Below are 21,205 nucleotides of genomic sequence, written 5' to 3'. Positions count from 1 at the left end.
TTACTACCATAACTGTTCATGGATTAATGTTTTGGTAATTTTAAAGCAATTGTTTCTATGGGGGAAAAATCTCTCTCTCACAAATATATGGAGCAAAATCTCTTCCATGGGAAGCAGAAGCAACAGCTTTTATTGTTCAGTTTTCAGTTCACAGATTGTTTCAAAGGTTATTAATTTCCCCCGTGCCTAATAAGAAACCCCATCTACAGTGGCCCAATGATGATTCTCAAGCTCTGGGAAGAAGTATTTTATCAGAGGAAACCTAAGAAGAGTTTTGGTTTTGATCTTTCACTAGCTTTGCACCCAGCAGCTTATTTACACGTCCTGCCAAGTAAAGAATTTGAAAACATCACTGTTGCGATTTACTTATTCTCATCACGTAACAGTGACTCAATATGTAACCTATAAATATAACACTGCTAAGCCACATAACACCTTAGATATAAATATGGTGCATTTACATAAAGTTGCTGCTTCTTACTACATTTCAATTACAATTCAGGTCGATGTGGCAGGAAGTCAAATTTTTTCTAGTCTTAATGACCATACGTTAATTGTTGGGTGAGGGAAAATTGCCTCATGTAACAAAATGAAGGCCTCCAAGCTCATTTCATCAACAGCTTCACGTGCTGTGTAACACCGCTAGCAGGTTTTCACATCGGAAGGTCTTCCTTTTGTGTAATGAAGGCCTGGTCTATACGTGGAAGAGCTTCTGAATTCAACCACTGATCTTCTAAGTCCAAGTCAGATCTGGAAAGACTGAGGCAACAGCACTGACAAAATTGTGGGTATGACATAAAAGTATGCTCAGGCCTAACTCATAATGGAATACCATCTCAGAAGAAAATTCCATAGAAGTCCTGATTTCAGCCAATTTACTAGTTTCTGCATCAGTGTAACAGTAATAAACCCCAAACTCTTAAGTTGCACATATTGTCATATTCATACAGTGATTTACAGTTGCTGAAGCACTAGAGAGTGGTCCTCAAAAATGTGTGGCTTTAGAAGATCTGAACCAAAAACATTTATTTCACAGTAGGCATCAATGCCAACCCCCTATCATAGGGGGTTGCGCATAACGATCTTCACACTGACAAAAGTGTTCGCAGTGATGCATAAATTTGTTACACTGACCAAGAATGAGCTTCTAACGTATTTTAACACATACATCATATCACACACATAATTTGTCCATATTTTAACCACTATTCCATAAGTAATTGATGTTTACTCCATTAATGCTGCTATAAGAGAATATTACATAGAAAAGTGTATGAAAACCAGATATAACAAGCTCTAAAGGGCTAAATTTCAGTTATAAAATGGGTCATAGACTGAGAAATGACTACTTATCCACAATAATTATAAAACAAGAGATGACTGAGGATCAACCATTATAGGTTCAAATCTAGGAATGAATTAATTCCACAGCAGACCAAAAGAAAACCCAACAACAACCACCAACAGAATGTATATTCTACATGGCAAACCTATAGCACAAAATTGGGTAGGCTTGTATAATACGAAAAGGAATAAGCTAGAATTTTAAGACCCCGTAAGGTTCCACGTTAAGCCACCTTAACAAGACACCTTTTTAAAAATGACTTACCCATAAATAAAGTTGCCCAGATGTACACAACATACATACACACACGGCTCTCTGGTGAGATACCGCTTGAAGAGCAGCATTTTCATACACAGAGTCAAACAGAGCTATACAATGCGATATACACAGATTTCTACTGCTAATTACACCAGCGATCTTACTCATAAAATAACACTTTCAAATGGTCTTTCCTGATGAACATTTGAAAACCAATACTATAATTCATCTACTGAAATAGATCACTTCCCTTAAGAAACTACATGTGAAACTACAAATGCTGACAGGTCATGCTACAGGTCATTGCTGTAGCTCCGAGAACAACATAAATCACACGGCTTTTAGACAGCTTACAGGAGAAAAAGCATCACAATTTAGGTTCCCTTGATCGGGTGTTGTGCCCTAGCCACACCCGGGTGTGTGCTCCGTGCCATCCATGTGATGCGGCCCTTGTGGTTTTTCCACAGCATTCTCTACAAGTATTATGTATGCTTTGCAAGTGAGGAGTCAACAGTATGCTAAATATGCAGGAGTAGAAGAAAATGCAGAAGATAAATTAAATGTGTTCTTCCAAACGTCAGAATACTGCAGGTTCCCACGAGGTGGCAAAACTTCCCAGACCATCATGCAGTTTCATGCTTTGCAGGATAAGGCCTCCTTACGTAAAGAACGATTGAGAACATTTGCTCCCCACACCCAGAGCCATTCAGGCATATACTGTGCAAAAAGAAACTAAAAATGAAAGAGAAAAAGGTTATAAGGTTAGAACCAAAGCACAGATGTGTAAGTTTCAGTATATGACTTACTGCAACAAATATCATCAATCAAATTAAATTAAAAAAGAAAAAGTCCTTAGGTGCTCTTGTACCAAGCACCTATGTCAGACTCCACGGGACTACGACAAACATGCCACCCCCTACCCACCCCCTCTCTCTAATGAGGCTGGACAGACTCACACGCAGTCATATGATTCCATCCTTATCTAACCTGATCAATAGCAGATTCATTTGGTCAAGAAGGACAAAACCACTCCAGGAATAAAGAGCAGCAGAAATGGATAAGTGCATCCACGATTACTACCATGAGAGAAAACTAGAGCTTGAGGGTTGGGATGGGGTGAAATGAAACAAGAGAACTAGGTCAAAAACCCTAGGACAGGGATCCCTGGGTGGCGCAGCGGTTTGGTGCCTGCCTTTGGCCCAGGGCGCGATCCTGGAGACCCGGGATCGAATCCCACGTCGGGCTCCCGGTGCATGGAGCCTGCTTCTCCCTCTGCCTGTGTCTCTGCCTCTCTCTCTCTCTCTCTCTCTCTCTCTCTCTGTGTGTGTGTGACTATCATAAATAAATAAAAATTAAAAAAAAAAAAAAAAACCTGGGACCCATGGGGATCCTTGGGTGGATCAGTGGTTTGGCATCTGCCTTTGGCCCAGGGCGTGATCCTGGAGTCCCGGGATGGAGTCCCACATCAGGCTCCCAGCATGGAGTTTGCTTCTCCCTCTGCCTGTGTCTCTGCCTCTCTTTCTCTCTCTGATATACATAAATAAAATCTTACAAAAAAAAAAAAAAAAAAACCCAACCCTGGGACCCTGAGGCCCCAGACCTGATATGTGAGGAGATAGCCTAGGCATCCCAGGGGGATATATAGTTATGTCCTGAAACATCCCTGGTTGTCACGCCTGGGGTGCTGCTGAACATTCTATGATGCCCAGGACAGCCTCCCAACAAGGGATTATCCAACACCAAATGCCAACACTGCTGATGCGGGAAACCCTGCACTATGCTGATAGGTTTGTCTAAGACTGAGCTGAACACAAGTTCTACTCATATGGTTAGGAAGGGAGGTGAATGGGATGACTGGCTAGCTAAGTCGGTAGACCATGCAACTCTGATCTCAGGGTTGTGAGTTTGAGCCCCATAATGGGCATAAAGATTACTTTAATAAAAAAATAAATAAAGGGAGGGAGGGAGGAAGGGAGAGAGATGAACAGGCCACTGCAAGTGCTACAATTCTAGCCTTGAACAGAAATAAAACAACAGAGGTTACCCAGACCCAGGGAAGCCACACTGAACAGGAGGGAGTCCCAGTATCATAGACAGCCACAGCTCTCCAGTGCAGGGTCCAGAGAAGCTCCGGCTCATCACCTCAGAGACAGGAGCTCAGTATTTGGTCCAGAGCCACAGGAAACTTTCTGGGGACACAACAAAGGTCACCTTGGGCCTCTTTAAAGAGCCAGGATTTTGTGGAAAAAATCCTGGGATACTCTTCCTTGGAGCTTTGTTTTAAAGCACAAGATTCTAAATGCAAAGAGACAAAAGAAGTCAGCTTAGGTTCTCTTAGGAGGACCCTGGAAGTAGGGATGCACTCAAACACATAGACACCTGGGACAGACTACAGAAGTCCTCTTCCAAGTACGATAGTGCTCCCACTCTCCTGGTTTGCTTTCCACAGCTTCAGGTACCCATGTCAAGATCAACCATGGTCCAGAAGCAGATGATCCTCCTGATTTACCAACCTGTCAACAGCAGCCTAACGTGATATATCCTCACTCCCTCTCCTCACACAGGCATTTTATCATCTCATGTCATCACAACCAGAAGGCGGCTTCATACTGTACAGGTGTTTTCGGAGAGACCATATTCACATGGCTTTTATTATAGAACATTGTTAGAATTCTTCTATTTTATTATTAGTCATTGTTAACCTCTTACTGTGCCTAACTTATAAATTAAACTTTATCACAGGTCCGTACATACAGGAAAAAACATAGTCTATACGGGTTCGGTACTAGGTATGGCTTCTGGCATCCCCTGGGTGTCTGGGAACATATCCCTGTTGATACAGAGAAGACTGCTACGCATTTTTTCAGGATTTATTTAGTGGAGAAGGGATCAACACCTAGAAATCTGTTGGTTTTTAATTTCCATTCACGACCATTGTCTATTGCATGGGGACCAGCATCAGCATGTATCTTGCCAGCCTCCTACAGTGCTACGTGTGGAGACATCACTGGCACAGCATTTCTGGCTTATCCTAATGGAGTCTCAGCACTCTGGGGAGCAGGATGGAAAGAGCTAGGTAGAAAGAGCTAATGGAAGAGGAGAGAACTTCATCCTCTGTGTACTGGTAGATTAGAAACTAAGGGGTGACTCATCTACTTGTTTAGAGGCAGAGTGAGTGAGTGAGGGGGCGGAGGGAAGGGAGGACTGGGTTTGGGCTCTGGAAGGCTCTGTGCATGTTCAGAGACCCTGACCCAGCTATCTAGGCCTAGGAAAGGAGCTGTCCTCCCCTGCAACAAAAGCCAACAGTCTCTGCTCCTGATGTGGCACAGCCCCTGTGCAGATTGCTGTTCAGTAAGACTTGGGGACCCAGAGCCAGAGGAAGTCAGTGGGCAAACATACACATTCAGCTGGTTGGAGATCTGCCTTGGCAATAAAAACGCCAATGCCGTATATTTCCCAGAGACTGGGATGGGTAGGCCTAGGTAAGAAATGGGGACAGAGAGGAAAAACTGCGGCTGGATTCTTAGGCCAGAGTTATTCCAAAGGTAGAAGCAAAGCTGCAGTGAGGGTGTATGGTTCACAGTTCCTCTCCTGGCTGGCAACGGGCATGGGAACTCGGCCTGGGCAGGAGGGCCATGACCTCTGACACAGCCTGCCTCCCTTGGACCCTCAGCCACATCTCGATATGTAGCCCCAGGGCCTTCACAATGCCAACCAGTTTGCCTCTCCTCTAAGTGCCACATCCTCTTTTCCAATAGCAACACACACATACTCTATGGGAATAAATACACCTAAGGTGGGTAGAAATTCAGAGCAGACTGCAGGCCAATCCAGAGAGCTCAGGGACAGCCACCCTGCTTGCCAATTCCTGGGGCTTTCTCTATCATCCCACCACTAGGAGGACAGCCCCCAGAGTTATAAGCAAGACACTTACTGGTCAAGCTGTCAAGTTAATGGCTTTTCAACCCAACACAAAGCCATGTGTTTCTGGTTCACATCAAGTAACCCAAACAGAAGGCTACGAGCTTTCCTGCCAGCCTTACTTTGTGTTCCAAAGCTGACAATACTGGCTACTGCACTTCTGAGAAAGAGAAGAAAGGCTTCCAAATCAACACTGATAACTAGGTGACAACTAAAGCTGAGACATTAGACCCTTTTATAGTTGTTTTAAATCCAATTTTTTTCTACTTCCTGATTGCAAATCATTAAGACAACTAGCATAACACAAAGATGATTAATCATCTAATTAAATGTATGCCAAGAAAGCAGAAAAGGCCAGTTCTCCAACTGCTCCTGTGTAGAAACGATGTTTTTGCAGACATCTGTAAGGGCTGGGGCCCAGGCAAGGAGTGAAGATACCTCCTCCCTAACCTCTGTGCAAGTTCATCAAAAAGAGCCTTTTTTACAGACCTAGCAGTGATCAGTGGATCAATAAGACTGTGAAATCACTGTATAGGCCAGCCCGGCAGTGGCTCCCACAAGAGTCACTCACACAGGTACAGCAGTCTGCTCTCCACCCCAGACAACTCTCACTTCAAACCTCCTCACTCTGCAAGCCCCCACTGCACAGGAGTCAGCAGACAGAGTGCTGGCCTCTGTGACTTCCCCCATGGCCCCTCCACTGTGCTCTGGGTCCTGCCCCCATTGCTGGGAACCATGCTTTCTCTCTCCCATCTTTAGGCTGTTCTTCTCCACACACCCCTCCCTGCCAGCACTCACTCACAGCCATGTCTCTGCTGCCATAAATGGATTAACAAACCCGACTCCCTCCTCTTACCCAATCTACCTGCCACCACACCTACACAGCCTTATTTGTGGAGAATGCAGAGTCCACTCCCTCACCTGCTCACTGCAACCCATCTCTCCCTAAAAAGCTCTCCAAACTGCCTTCATCCAAGGCATTGAGTGTTTCCATGATCCTACATGTAACACAGGCTATCACTCTTACTCAGGCTGTAATGTGGAAGAGTAACGGGGGTTAAGCACAGATAACGCTTTATACAGTGTGGCACATCAAACTCCCTCCAGGAAAATCCTTATATGCAAAAATCGACAGACAATGAAATCCTGACAAAATTTAGATCTTTGCGACCTGACAAAACTCCATTCAGAAGATATGGTGATCACAAATGGAAAGCCTCAGTGTGAAAAGCCGCCAGAGAATCTGGTTACAGGCAAAACAGTGATTGATGGCCAAATAACTGCTGTAAAATTGAAAAAAAAAAAGTGATAATGTTGAAAATATTTTGAGGAAAATTAAAAATGAAAACAGGGAAAATGAAAAGTTTTAACAGCTTTATACAGAAAACTACTCTGGGAATTAAATTAACAGACTTTTCTGGGTAGAAAAAAAACAAATTCTCAGGAAGAGTTCATCAGTGTGAATGAACTATAATTAAAAATGTTGGTGCTGGGATGCCTGGGTGGCTTAGCAGTTAGCTGAACATCTGACTCTTGGTTTTAGCTCAGGTCATGATTTTGCCTGCATCTGCATGCATGCACGCTCTCTCTCTCTCTCTCAAATAAATTAATAAATCTTTTTAAACCAAAAAATTAAAAAGTAAAATGCTGGTGTTTTACAAATGCAATGCAAACATCCGCCGTCTCTAAGCCCCACCCTCGCCACCTCGTCACTTCTCCAGGAACTTTATGCTCAGTGGCTTCTAAAGTTACTTCTTTGGTCTCTCTGCTTTTCCCTAGTAATGAAGGATCTGGAAATAGCCACTTAAATAAAGCTCCTTTTATTAGGAACACTTTCAGCCAAATCTTATGATAAAAGTAAAAGTTAATTGTTGATTTTCTTATTTATTATGTGGTGATGGCAAATTTAATCATCTTTATGCAAAGAGTCCCCAAAATATCTGCTTGGTGATGGAGATGACTGCATACTTGCGAACAACAATTCTCAACTACTGCAGGTCCACTCACACTGCCACAAGCCTGTTACAACAAACCAGGAGCTCACAACCTCATACTTGGAATCAAACTGCCAGATACTTAAGTTACTCTTTAAAATACTAAAGCCCTAAATCTTTGTCATACCTGAAATGTAAACTTGTCAATAAAGTCTACGCTTCTTGAACAAATGAGTCCAGGACTATGCTGAGATATTAACTGGCCTGACAGTTATGTGAGATCCAGACCAAGTCTGTGGTTTTATGTTTGCGAAGTAGGCTGCTGATTCACAGGTACCCTCTCAAGCATCACTAGAATCTTTGTCACTTTGAAATTCCCACATGAATACTGAGTATTTTATACTACTGCCATTTACACCATATAAGCACCATATTTCATCTCTTAGGTGCCACACAGATTAAAATACCAGTAATAGTTTCACAGAAGAAAATTTAAGGACTTAACCAGAACCACTACGAGTGTCAGGTTTAAGAATCAGAATGTGCAATTCTCATATTTCAGCAGTAGGCTTCAATCAGATTGCCATGTATCATTTAGAAAGGTTTAGCATGCATTAACCTAATTACAAGAGTTGAGCGCGTACTGTTACCTGGATAGAATGGGACCAGTATCCTGTGGTCCTTTTTGAAATGCCAAGGGTAGAAACAGCATGATGTGCATATACTTTTGGCGAAGGCACCAACCATGGGCACTTGTGCAGAAAGCTGCCGGCAGAGGTCATGTTGGTAGCCACATAGAATGGGATTAGACTCTGTACAAAGATTCCTTTGGAAGCATATTCATACTGCAGTGCTCTGCTGAAGTGGTCTAAATAAGCCTGTTAAAACAGAGCAGGAGTAAAGATTTAATTTAGGGGGCAGGAACTTGGAAGAAAATTCAGGAGAAAAAAGGCTTATTGCCACTTCAGGAAAAAATACAGTATAAGTAAACATGAGTTGGAGACAGAGAGCTTGACAAACTGGACCAAACCACATAAGTGTCCTATTGCTTTATGACTTCACTTTCCAATCAGGAACACATTACCTTAGAAGCAGAATATGCAGCCAGCTGGGGAGTTGGTTTGCAGCAAGAACCAGAAGAGATGGTGACAACGGCGCCCTTCTTTCTCTCCACCATCCCTGGTAACACTATATGGACCATCAAACTAGCCGCAGCAATGTTTACATTTATGATGTCCCAGAGTTTGTCCTCGGAGACCTGAGTAAAATATTGGGGGTAGGGGTAAAACACGCCGACATTATTCACCAAGATGCCAATGTCTTTGTCTTTCAAGGCTTCTCGAATTGGGTCGTAGATCTCGCGGCCATTGCTGAAGTCTGCAACAATAACTTCGGTTTCCACTTTGTAGGTGTCAGCTATGTCTTTAGCAACCATCTGCAACTTGTCTTGATTGCGACTAATGAGGATGATACTGAGACCACGGCTCGCTAGCTCTTCTGCATAGGCTCTTCCGATCCCATCGGTCGCACCTACAATATAAGCCAGGGAGAGCAACCATGCTCATTTAGTGGCACGACCTTCGGAGCGAACCTTAAATTCCCCTGGGTTTACGCCGAAAAGGTTCATTCTAGAAATAAGCCCAGTCCTAATCCTGATCACTATGTCGAGTACAATGTTAAATCCAAATATGCACAACACGTGATAATCCAACCCTCCTTCAGATACCCTGACAAGTAGAGGAAAGGTAGTCTCCCGTTCACCAAGCTGCTGGTGAGACATGGCAGGAGACGGTTTCCAAACTCCTATCTGGCTTGAACAAGTGCCAGGAGGTACTTTCCTGGGAAACAACGATAAATCAAAATGAAATCTAAAATAAGGGAAGCACTGCTGACAGTGGTGACAGTTTCTAAGGACAATTTCAAAACAAAGCAAAACGAAAAATGAGAGGTGGAAAGGTGGGCTGAGGCAGGACCGGGAACAGGAGGGCAGAATAAGAAGGACAAAACGTCACAGGATGATCCTTCCGAGAGGAGGGCAGTACAAAAACGTCAACATAATAACAACAGAACTATGTTCCCATGAAAATATCACATTGAATTCAGTGACTCCTCAAATAAGGCATCTAATTTAAAACACAACTTAAAACAGAAGAGATTATTCTGTTTTTAAAATATGCAACAATTGAAATCTCATTTCTTACCACTCACGACTGCCCATCTTCCATACTGCTTGATCAGATCTGCTCTGCTCACCAGGCGTGGGATGAAATGCAGTCTGATCAAGCTGTAAAAGTCACAGATGACAGTGATGCTTTTTCTGGCCGTATACCAGGCTCCGACCAAGGCCAGAGCTTCCATGTAGCAATTGCAGGACCTGGCGATCTCCCTATACAAGAGGTAGAAGCTGTCAACAGCAGCCATGGCAGCCTGTAGGGAAGGGGAAGGAGATAGGAGTTCTTTACTTAATTAAGTTAAAGGAACATGCATAGTCTAAATGAAGACACCTAAGGACATCAGAGCTTAACAATTATGCACTTAAATAACAGTGACGTTTCAAATGCATGTAACCCACGGATCCACTCAATTTATAATCTCATTAACATATGCAGCTTATGAAGTCCTTTTCTTCCAAGGAGATTAGTCAACCTAACTACCAAGAGCTATCATATTCCTACTAAAATTCAGGCACTGTGCTGCATGTTGTGGATACAGAGATAAACACAATATGCTCTGTGGCCTAAAAAAGCTCCTCACCCGGCACAGTGACAGACACAGACTTTCAATTCATGTAACAGCTGAGAGGTGTGTTTACTTCTCTGCTTTCTTCATAATCAGCCAGTACAGAGGGCCTACCACCCACACAGACACAAAGTAGAAGAAACGGCAGCAGTATTAAGATACCGCCTTGGCCAAAAAGAGCTTACAATACATTTGAGGCAAAACTCAGCTGTAATAAACTTTCACATAAATTATATTCTGTATAAATAATATACATAACCATTTATTCACAAAGAGATGCTCCCCAAACTTGAGGAACTGGTTTTCTTAAACGACAACACAGTGAGCGCTCCTCCATCTTACTGGGGCCGGGGGCACCCCTAACTTTGCCCTGGCCCTTACGTCTGAGTTAAGAGTCCAGTGCAACTAAGTGTCCACACAGCAAGCATTACGAAGCACCGGTGCATTTATGATGCACCGTGACAGATGCTAAGGGTTCAAAGATGAGTTTAACAATTGGACCTAGGAAGAGAAGGACATTTAACAAAACTATTTTATTTTTTTAAAGATTCTATTATTTATTCATGAGAGACAGAGAGAGGCAGAGACATAGGCAGAGGGAGAAGCAGACTCTATGCAGGAAGCCCGATATGGGACTCGATCCCAGGGCCCCAGAATCATCCCCTGAGCCAAAGGCAGAAGCTCAATCGCTGAGCCACCCAGGCACCCCTAACAAAACTATTTTAAATGCTGTTGGAACTGCGCTAGGTGTGCCTGTGGTGCAAGAGACGACCCTGCAGAAGCAAAGGCCAGGCACCACTGATGCTAATGAACTTGGTCCTGGACTAGACCTGGGAACCGCAGAGGCCAATCCAACTGTGTGCTGTGAGGGACAAGATATCGAAAGGATCACAAGAGGCTGCAATTAAATTAGAGTGAGCTCTGAGAGGCACAAACACAAGGACGTAGCATTTATTACATAAAAGGAAATTGACTTGCATCCAGGATCTATATATAACACTTCTGGGAATGGCCCCTCTTTAGAAGTCCCATTAGAAGAGAAAAAAAAAAATTGTGAAACTAAGAAAATTTCCAATGATAGCAAAAATAGGTATAAACTGAAGGAAGAATGAGTGAACGCCCTCTCACTCCACTGCAGTGTAATCTGAGCCCAATCAAGTTCTGCGGAGTGAAAATGAGCAAAGTAGGAGAAAACCAATTGGCAATTGAAATGGAACACGTTCTAAGAGTGACAGCATCCTGTGATAAAAGGCACATAAAATAATGGAAAACCTGATGAATATAGAGAAAAACAGATATGTGAATATATATTGATACTGATACATATATGAATGTGTAATCCCAATTACAAATCAGCAAAGCACACAAGGAAATGGGACAGAAAACTAAAGAGAGGTACAGGCAGTAGGATCCCAAATGCCCTGCAACAAGGACACGATTGCTTACATAGGAAGTCATACACGGCCACCGTACTACTAAGTAAGTTGATGTGGCATTCAGTTCAAGAAATGTTCTCCCCAAATGGCACAGAAAACAACAGAAGTTGGGCCATCTCATTTCCTGCTGGTAAAAGCTATATCCTGAGGTTCTATTCATGGAGATGCTCCTCCTAGGACAGGAACGCCAAAACTGATTGTGAAAAGAAAACACTGTAAACTTTATTAACTCCACAAGCCAAATACTTAATAACATAAGAACAATTATATGCTCCTTTGGGGTAATTTCTCTTCAGGGACCACATCAACTGAGATTCTCTGAAATCTGAAGTATCAAGATCAATGGAGTTTGGACCAAAGAGGCCCTTCTTGTTCTCATCAATCTGCCAAACAGGAGGTAACAGCACTGGGAGAGTTGCTCCCAGATCCTTAGAAATATATTCATCTGTCTCGAATATGTCCATTCTCTTCCTGCTGTGCATGAATGCCCCCCAGGCCTCCAACACTAGAGAACAGGAGTGTCACATCACCCTTCTCAAGGGCTCTTGCTCTGCATCTCAGTACATAGCCAAGTCCCCGTGGTGGCAGGTGGCTGACTGGGCAGGCCCCGAGCTGCGCAATGGCTGCAGTCCCTCAAGCATTGTAACTGCAAGATTCCCAAAGAAACAACCAAAACAGAAATTTCTTATAAGAAAGAACATAAGAGGGCACCTGGGTGGCTCAGGGGTTAAGCATCTGCCTTTGGCTAGAGAGTGATCCCAGGGTCCTGGGATTGAGTCCCACATCAGGCTCCCCACAGGGAGCCTGCCTCTCCCTCTGCCTGTGTCTCTGCCTCTCTCTCTCCGTGTCTCTCATGAATAAATAAATAAAACCTTAAAAAAAATAAAAAAGAAAGCATGAACGAACAAAATAATGCAATTCCATGTTGAACCTTCACTTTGTGGGGATCCCTGGATGGCTCAGGGGTTTAGTGCCTGCCTTTGGCCCAGGCATGATCCTGGAGTCCCAGGATCAAGTCCCACATCAGACTCCCTGCATGGAGCCTGCTTCTCCCTCTGCCTGTGTCTCTGCCTCTCTGCCTCTCTCTCTCTCTCTTTCTCTCTCTCTCTCTCTCAATCTCTGTGTGTCTCATGAATAAATAAATAAAATCTTTAAAAAAATAAATAAACCTTCACTTTGGGGAGTTCCTGATTTAAAAGCATACAAGTGCCTTCTGTCATAACGAATCCAATATGAAGCCACAAGAAAAGTAAATGCAAAATATACTATTTTTATATTTACTAGTACTAGTATATACTAGTAGTTTTCCAACACAGTGTAATAAAATTAGGAATAACAAAACTACAACAACAACAAAAAATCTAAATTCTTAGAATATTACATCTATCCTCCCAATCAGGTCGGTGTATATCTAAGATACTGAAACACTGTTTTTGGTGCAAATTTATATCCTATGTATCGCTATCTACTGGATTGTCATCAAAACAGTACTTGTGGGAAAATTAACCATGCCCAGGGTCTGCACCAAGGTTCTACTCAGAAGGAGTAGGTCAGACATGGCTCGTGAAATGGCCTTGTACTAACGAGAACTGGTGTAAAGGGAACTTCTTCCTCTTCAAACACAATTTTTTCCAAGAATCTGAACGTTTGTGAAGGAAAAACTCTAGCAAGAGGTGCCTGACCACACACAAGATTTCTGATTTTTCTGCTGTCATCCTTAGCTACCTTGGTTTTCTCTTACCTTCTCTCTGCCGGTCCTAGGTTTTCAGGAAAACACTGCTCTGTCTTTAAGGCCAACCTGTGAACAAAAACCAACATGGAACAAATTCCCTTCTTTCGCCCTCACAGCTCAGCTGGGAAACCTTTATATAAACATTAAGACCAAAGTTTTTAAAAATTAAGAAAACACAAATTCTGAAGCCCTGAATCCCTGGTACAGGCAGTGAAGCATTTCCTCATCTCAGAAAAAGGAAGGCACCAACAGCTTCTGCTGAAAGGCTCAGCTGGAATGTGCCCACTTTTCCTGGACCTTCTTTCTTAAGGGACATTTCATCAAACGGAACAAAACCAGTTCTGAGAGCTGGAAGAGAGATGGTGCTCTGCACAGACACTGGGAGCTCAGGAGCAACTGGGTCCAGGAGGGGGAGCAGACCAGGCCATCTTTGCACCCTCATGTCCGCCCAGGCTTTCCCAGGGCCTCACTGCTCTCTCTGTAAGCCACCTTCTTCTGCTCCACCTGCAGAGCACCTGAACTTCCACACTACTGCAGCCCTGGCACCTCTATTCCTGAGCCCAGGCATCTAGCACTCGCCTAACCCACTGGCAGAGGTGGTGGGGAGAAGTGTCCAGTGGTATTTGGAGCAGCCTCTTCTAGCCTGTGGGTGGGGCAGGTGCTTTCAGGTTGCACAGAGGAAAGGAACCTCTGGCACACCTCTCCCCTTCTTTCCACCCTAGACACTGTCTTACACCACTCTGTTTTTGAAGAACCCCAGTGGACTGAGTTGCTCCAGGGCTGAGGTCAAACTTTATGCCTCTTTGTTCTTCCAGCCCCTTCCACAGCCTGCGGCCCATAGCAGGAGCTAATAAGCAGGCAGCTGCTACATTAGCCGCACTACCTAGTCTCTCTAGTTCAGCTCTCAGCTGCACACTTTTCTCATTCCCCTGCTTGCCAGGGGACCACCAAAATCCTCTGATCCTCTACAGAAGGAAACTCCATGGGTAAAACCCACCAGGGACCTCCTGCTCAGGTTCAGCAGAAAGACATACCAACTTCAGACACTCGCTGAGAACAGCAGTTTCAAGGGCCTTGGACCTGGAGTGGCCTGGCTTCCTGGCTCTGCCCCACACACTCTCCTCTACCGTCCTGGCACAGGGGTACCATGACGATATTTAACATCACAGTTCCACCACAAGCAAACACCTTAAACGTATACTGGCATGGCTACATTTTTTTTTTTTTTTAATCACAGAGAATCAGAGAGCTGAGAGTATTCTAGGCCTGGTCTACAGCCTTGAGGAAGAACAATGCCATCTCATCATTCTTCAGATACAGCTCAAGATGGAGAGACCTGACTCACAGCCACCAACTCACAGAAGACTGACAAATTCAAACATCAACTTATTTATGAATAATATACAACACTGTCAAGAAGTATAAACACGCATGGTCGCTGGTCTATAGGCAAGTCCACCCGGGAAACCAAACTACTAAAACAGTGATGAACAACTAAGCAATGAATGACCAAGTGTCAGATGCTGAAGACTCTTCCCGAGTAAGCCAGGAGTCCCTGCATCGCTCTGTACACAGAATTCATCAAGAGAAATAGCAATTCAGTGCAAAGTGGCAAGAGCACTGTGGAAAGGTATAAGCACTCCTGAGGAGAAAGGAGGCAAGGGCACAGCACTGAAAAGGTCTGGCCTGCTGGGAAATGCTGACCAATTCAACAGGCATAACGGCACAGGAAGAGCACCCCAGGGGTGGCAAGAGGGTTGGGAGAGAAGGCCAGATTGTGAAAGGTCTTTATGCCAAACAGAAGTGTGTGGACTGACTCTGTGTAAATCCCTTCTGCCAAAGGAGGGAGCTGAGCAGGGTCTGTTGTAAAAGGGCAGAGGGCCAGCGGCAGAGGGTGGCGGCTGTGCTGGAGCAGGCAAGGAAGTGAGGGGTCGGGGATCCTGGTCCTTTCTGATGGGGACAAGGCAAGGCTGAATGGAGAGCCTGTGGTTTTGTGATGTCCTCTGTCCTGCTTCTCAGACACACCAGACGTTTTCACACATTTGTGTGAAAGGAAGGAATTTGTTCCTACCCTGATGGACGACCATAAGTGGAAAACAACAGGACATTAGACATTCCTCACATCCTCTTCATCCTCTCCCCACCCTTAAATATGTGATGGAAAATAATGTCTTCCTAATGAAAGAAGAAATCAAGACTTCTCCCAAAGCCACTAACATCCAGGAAATCTCACGTAACCCAGGCTTAATGGAGTTTATTATACACTTAGGTCCAGAAGCCCATCAAGATATGAACAGATATTGAGCTGCATTTAACTTGCAATGACAGTTTGACTAGATAATTTTTCTGCAGATAGGTATTAGCCTAAAACTTAGAAAAATTCATTATTTAGAAAGCAACACTGAACCACAGTAAAATTCTGGTCCCTACCCAATCTGCTCATAAAAGTTATCATAAAGCTTTGTTTTCTGGCCTCTACAGAAAACTAAATCATCAATGAACAAAACAGAAGAAAAACAGGTGGAGGAAAAGAGTCAGAACTGTGCCCAAAATAGGAAAAGAGCAGTCCCCTATCGTCTGTTAGGCATCTTCTACATCTACAGGGTAACATTCATCAGGGCTAATGCATCAAACACGTAAAGGTCCCCCAGGCAAACTATGAACTTCGGGTGATGATGATGTGCCGTAGGTTTATCCTTGATAAAAAACAAAAGAAAACAAAAAAAGGTACCATTCTGGTAAGTGATGTTGACAATAGGGGATGTGTGGGAACGGGGGGGGGCCACGGGCAAGCTCTGTGCCTTTCTCTCAATTTCACTGTAAACCTAACCCTGCTCCCGAACAGTTCTAAAACAAAGACTGTAAAAAACAACAAACAAACCCTAAAGGAAATATTTCAAGTATAGAAGTATCAGTGGAAAATTTTGGTCAAAACTGCAAGGAGCAAAGTCACCTCTTCAGAGCACTGCCATGGGGGTGCCTGGTTGGCTCAGTTGGTAGAGCGACTCTTGATCTCGGGGTTGTGAGTTCGAGCCCCATGTTAGGTGTAAAGATAATAAAATAAATAAACTTTAAAACAAAGCACTGCTGTGGCCTGTAACATTCTCTCGAACCAGAATTTAGCTTGCTCAACTCAGCAGTGAAAAGGGCAGGCAAATCTCATACAAAGCCTTCATGAATCAAGAGTTCGGCAGGAGAAATCTTGGCTCAAACACTGACATCATCATGTTATCTAAACGAATGAGGCCTGACAGTAAAAGAATATCAGACAGACTGGCCACAATGTTTTCAAGGAAAACGAAGCAAGCATGATGGGAAAAGACAGTGAAAGCAGCACTAAGTGAAGGCAGCACAATGGGCTGAATAATAGCCCAGGGAGATGTCCACATCCTAATCCTCACACTTCACAAATGCCCCACCTTATGTAGCAGAGGACTTTGCATATGTGATTAAGCTAAGGACCTTGAAATGAGAAGATGATCCTGGATGATCCAGGTGGGCTGCTGTGATCACACGTGTCCTTGGAGGGGGGGGGCAGAGTCGGAGGAAATGTGATCAAGAAGTGGAGGCCAAGGAGACAGAGAGTGGAATTTAAAGATGCCAGGCTGCTGGATTTGAGGATGGGGAGAGGGTTTACCCTCTAGAATGCAGGCACCTCTAGCATCTGGCAAAGGCAGGAAACAGATTCCCCAGAGCATCCAGGAGTGACACAGCCTTGCTGACACCCTGACTTTAGCTAACCAGGCTGATCTCAGATTTCTGACCTCCAGAACTGTAAGAGAATAAATCTGCACTGTTTTAAACCACTAAGTTTGTGGTAATTTGTTACAGCAACAATAGGAAAATAAGATGGATGGATGGATGGATGGATGGATGGACTGAAAGAGAGACTATCAGTCTAGTTTTTAAGACAGTACAGAGACAAGTTGCAAAACCTGCACATCCCTTAAGCCAAAACATTCTAGTGTTCTCAGGAGCCAGAAACAGCCTGAGAGATTCCTCTGACCTTCCATGGAATGGGGCAGGCCTGAGGTGGTCCTCCCCATCCTCAGCCATAGCCAGCACTGTGCAGCCTTTCAGTAAGGCTCCAGGCCTGTGGACTTCATTCTTGTTAACATGTTTTCATAGGGATCTTACTTTTTTTCACAGGGTCTGCATCTGTCTTGCTCTTAGCACTCAAATCCTGTCTGTCCTCCCAAGACCAGCTTGACTCTCAATTCAAATGTCAGGGCTTACTGATCAGTGCCAGCGACACGCCAGGCCTGGGATGAATGGGAGCCCTGCATCTCTTCCCACTCCTTCCTAAGCTACTACCCCGAGCCCCTCCCCTCTCCCTGAGTGTGTGTCTGTCTGTCTGACCCATGCGACTCTTGCTGCACTGCTGTGTTCTGCTTAGCTGTTTCCTTTGTCTCTCGGTTCCCCAACTAGAGCACAGGCCTCTAAAAGGGCAGGAGATGTATCTAAAACTAGTTTTTCTGTAACTTGAAAAGAACTGAAAAAGACACACGAAAGCCATACAAGCTATTATGCGTAGTTCAAAGAATAACAAAACAACACCCATTTACAAGCCCCATAGCTGGGATCCCTGGGTGGCACAGCGGTTTGGCGCCTGCCTTTGGCCCAGGGTGCGATCCTGGAGACCCAGGATCGAATCCCACATTGGGCTTCCAGTGCATGGAGCCTGCTTCTCCCTCTGCCTATGTCTCTGCCTCTCTCTCTCTCTCTCTTTCTGTGACTATCATAAATAAATATAAAAAAATTAAAAAAAAAAATAGAAGCCCCATAGCTTCTTCCCTGACCATATCATCGCCTTTTGCTGCCCTGGAGGCTACCACTCTCAATTCTGACATCATCCCCTTGCCCTTTTTAAAAAAAAAAAACAGTTGTACAATTACCTCAGCAGAGATTCTGAAAGAAAGTGTTCAGTTTTGCTGGCTTGGGACCTTATATAAAAGAATCACAGCACGTGTGTTCTTTGATGACTTGTTTCTTTAACTCAATATTGTTTTCAAGACTCATCACGCTCCTGGAGGCTGTGGGTCATATACTTTTACTGCTGCACCCTCTGTCACCATACAAACATGCCACGATTCGTGCATCCATTCTATTGCCAATACACATTTGGGTTGGGAGTATTTTGGCTTTTAGTTTACAATTACGAACAGAGCTGCCATGTGCACTCTTGCGCACATCACCTGCGCCCTAGTGCCAGAGTCCATTGAAGGGGTATGCCTGAGGCTGATTGCTGTGCCACAGGGTGTCCATGTGTTCAAGCAGGCCCTGCCCAAGCTGCTAGGCCAATCCCCACGCCCACCATCAGCCAGTGTGAGTTCACAGTACCCCTCCCCTGTGTGGCTGGCTCTGTCAGTTCACCTGCCCACAGGGTGTCTTGAACCAGGGGCTGACTCTGGTTTTAACTTACATTTTCTGATTACTGATAAGGGTGCTGCATCCTTGTGATGCTTCTGTGTTTGTGGCTCCTTGTCTGTGAAATATCTGTTTCTAGCTTTTGCACTTACTTCTGCTGTGTTATCTTCCTTTTCAGTCTATGCTCTAGATACTGGTTCTCTATGTTTGGTCTCTTTATAGTGCTTCTGATGAACTGAACTCTTGATTTTAATGCAGCCAAATGTATTAGTCTTTCTCCCATAGGCTTTGTGCTTTGTTATGCTTCACTTCAGAAATCCCCTCCTAGCCCCAGGACATAAAGGTATCTTCCTATATTATTTTCTCAAACTTTTCACAATTTTGCTCTTCAGATTTAAGTCTTTAATCTTCCTGTGGCTCTGTAATGGTGTGAGGCTGGGATCACACCCACCTTAATATTCTTCCTCAGCAGCTGGTACAAGACTGCATATATAATATCTGTTTAATAAATAGAAGCAAATACTGCTTTGTGTTCCAAGCTCAAATTTCACTCTTGAGAAAAAATTTAAGGAGCTCCTCAAACTTTGTGTCAGCACTTTGATGAAGTTATTATTGGTGTATCATGACATTCTGGAATATCCTTTCCCTCCTTTGCCAATTTTTGGGATACGGCTAACCTGAATTGACGGGGAGCTCAGGGGGAAGAGCAAAACATGGGAGTTCTCCACCTGAGAGCCAACAGGCCTGCGTTCCAGGTCTCCATTTGTGCAGCAGGAATTGAAATAACAACGGCATCCACTCCTGGGTATACACCCAAGACAACTTATACCCACACAAAAACTTATACAGCCATATCCCCAGCAGCACTGTTCACAACAGCTAAAACACGGGAACAAAATGTCAACAGACAAATGGTAAACAAAACACAATCTGTCCACATAACGGAGTATCAGTCAGCAATAAAAAGAATCACGCAGGATGCACACTGCTACAGATGGACCTCGAAAACACCACAGTCAGCAAAAGAAGCCAAACACAAAAGGCTCCGTACTGTACGATCCAATCTACATGAACTGCCCAGACCAGGCAAATCCGGAGCCAGAAGGGAGCCTGGGGGTGCCGGAGCACAGGTACAGCGGGCGTGGGGAGTGCCTGCCAATGGGGTAGGAGTTGTTTTTTCTGGGAGGGTGGGAAATCGTGGCACATAATGAATATGCGAACGGGGTAGGAGCTTTTCCTGGGATGATGGGAACCACTGCACATGGCCAACATGCTGCTATGAAGGGCACACTTCCAAATAGGGGAGATGGTGAAGTTTATGTCTTTCAAAAATTTTACGTCAATTCTTAAAATCTACTTTAATGATTTGCTGGACTCCGTGCCCCTGGAATATTACTGTAGTGACCAAACCACAGACTCTGAAAATAGACTCCCTGGCGTGTGATCCGGGCTCCCCACCCAAGAGCCGTGTGTTGGGCGAAGTCCCTCACCTCTGCTTGCCCAGCCCGAACCAAGCCCCGCACGCAGGGGCGGAGACCTCGCGCCCCCAGCCGCTCCCGCCGCGCCGAGCGTTCGCTGGGCCCGAGTGCTCGGCCGCGGACCCGGGCGCTGCCTCCCGACGCCCTCCCGCCCTCCCGCCCACCTCAGGCGGCGGCCACAGCCGTCCCGTTGGCAGAGGGGGAAGCTGAGGCCGACAGACACGAGTAGTACCCAGGGCCAAGGGCCACCGAGGCCGGAGCCCGGGGAGGGATCGGGGCTGCCGGGCTGCGGGGCTGGGGCGGGCTGCGGGGCTGCCGGGCTGCGGGGCTGGGGCGGGCTCCGGGGCTCCGGGGCTGCGGGGCTGCGGGGCTGGGGCGGGCTGGGGCTGCCGAGCCCTTGCCCCCAGCCGCAGCACACCGCGGCGCTCGCGGCCGGGGCGCCCCTTCCCCAGGCGCTCCCGGTTGGGAACAAAGACGGCCCAGCCCGCCCCGACCCCGGGCTTCGGACAGGAGGGCCGAGCGGCGCAGACAAAGGGGCGGCTCGGGGCCTCGCCGGGAGCCCGGGCCGGGGTTGGGGGTGGGGCCCAGGGCCGCCGGGTCCCGGGGGGAGGGGGCGGCCCCGGAGCACGCGGCCCCGGGAGCGCAACGCCCGGCGCAGTCCGGCAGGGGCGCCGCGGGGCGGGGGCCGACGGGGTCGCGGTCCCCGGTGCGCAGGGCGCGGAGGGGCACGGTCCCGGGGGCGTGGCGGGGCGCGCCGGGCAGGGCGGCCGAGGCGGAGCAAGCGGGGCCGGGGCGGGGGCGGGGTCAGGGTCGGGGGGCGCGGGGCGCGGTACCTGCAGAGGCGGCGCAGTCCCGAGCCGGTCCCGCCGGAGCCGCGCGGCCGCCGCCCCCGTCGCCACCGGCAACCCCGTCACGGCCACCGCCGCCGCCGCCGTTGCCGCCGGCCGCGCCCCACGTGACCCGCGCACGCGCAGGGGGCGGAGCCGTGGCGGGGC

The 21,205-nt window shown here is 46.0% G+C and overlaps 1 protein-coding gene across 2 annotated transcripts; it reads right to left on the bottom strand.

Annotated features, from left to right (window-relative positions):
* Positions 1-102: 102 nt before the first annotated feature.
* Positions 103-21,181, bottom strand: HSDL1 (hydroxysteroid dehydrogenase like 1). Of its 2 annotated transcripts, XM_072731424.1 has the most exons (6): positions 21,044-21,181; positions 13,375-13,431; positions 9,660-9,885; positions 8,543-8,988; positions 8,109-8,336; positions 103-2,335 (listed from the first exon to the last, which is right to left on the bottom strand). In XM_072731424.1, exons 3-6 carry the CDS (start codon positions 9,877-9,879, stop codon positions 2,237-2,239), a joined length of 993 nt encoding a protein of 330 aa, XP_072587525.1. In that variant the 5' UTR covers positions 9,880-9,885; positions 13,375-13,431; positions 21,044-21,181; the 3' UTR covers positions 103-2,236. The 2 variants fall into 2 exon arrangements, with proteins under 2 accessions (XP_072587525.1, XP_072587526.1); XM_072731425.1 differs by lacking the exon at positions 13,375-13,431 and having other exon boundaries at positions 21,044-21,161.
* Between the last annotated feature and the right edge of the window lie 24 nt (positions 21,182-21,205).

The sequence above is a fragment of the Vulpes vulpes genome, chromosome 12 (genome assembly GCF_048418805.1).
Source record: "Vulpes vulpes isolate BD-2025 chromosome 12, VulVul3, whole genome shotgun sequence".
Lineage (NCBI taxonomy): Eukaryota > Metazoa > Chordata > Mammalia > Carnivora > Canidae > Vulpes > Vulpes vulpes.
Note: the sequence above shows the minus strand (reverse complement) of the source record. Positions and strands in the feature narration are given on the sequence as shown.

Bases quoted from the DNA above. Each gene is read 5' to 3' on its own strand.
- HSDL1 (XM_072731424.1), bottom strand. From the start codon at position 9,879: ATGGCTGCTGTTGACAGCTTCTACCTCTTGTATAGGGAGATCGCCAGG. The intron at 8,337-8,542 runs GTAATGTGTTCC...CTGTTTTAACAG, and splicing joins CTGCATATTCTGCTTCTAAG to GCTTATTTAGACCACTTCAG. The intron at 2,336-8,108 runs GTAACAGTACGC...TTTCATTTTTAG, and splicing joins ACTGGTCCCATTCTATCCAG to TTTCTTTTTGCACAGTATAT.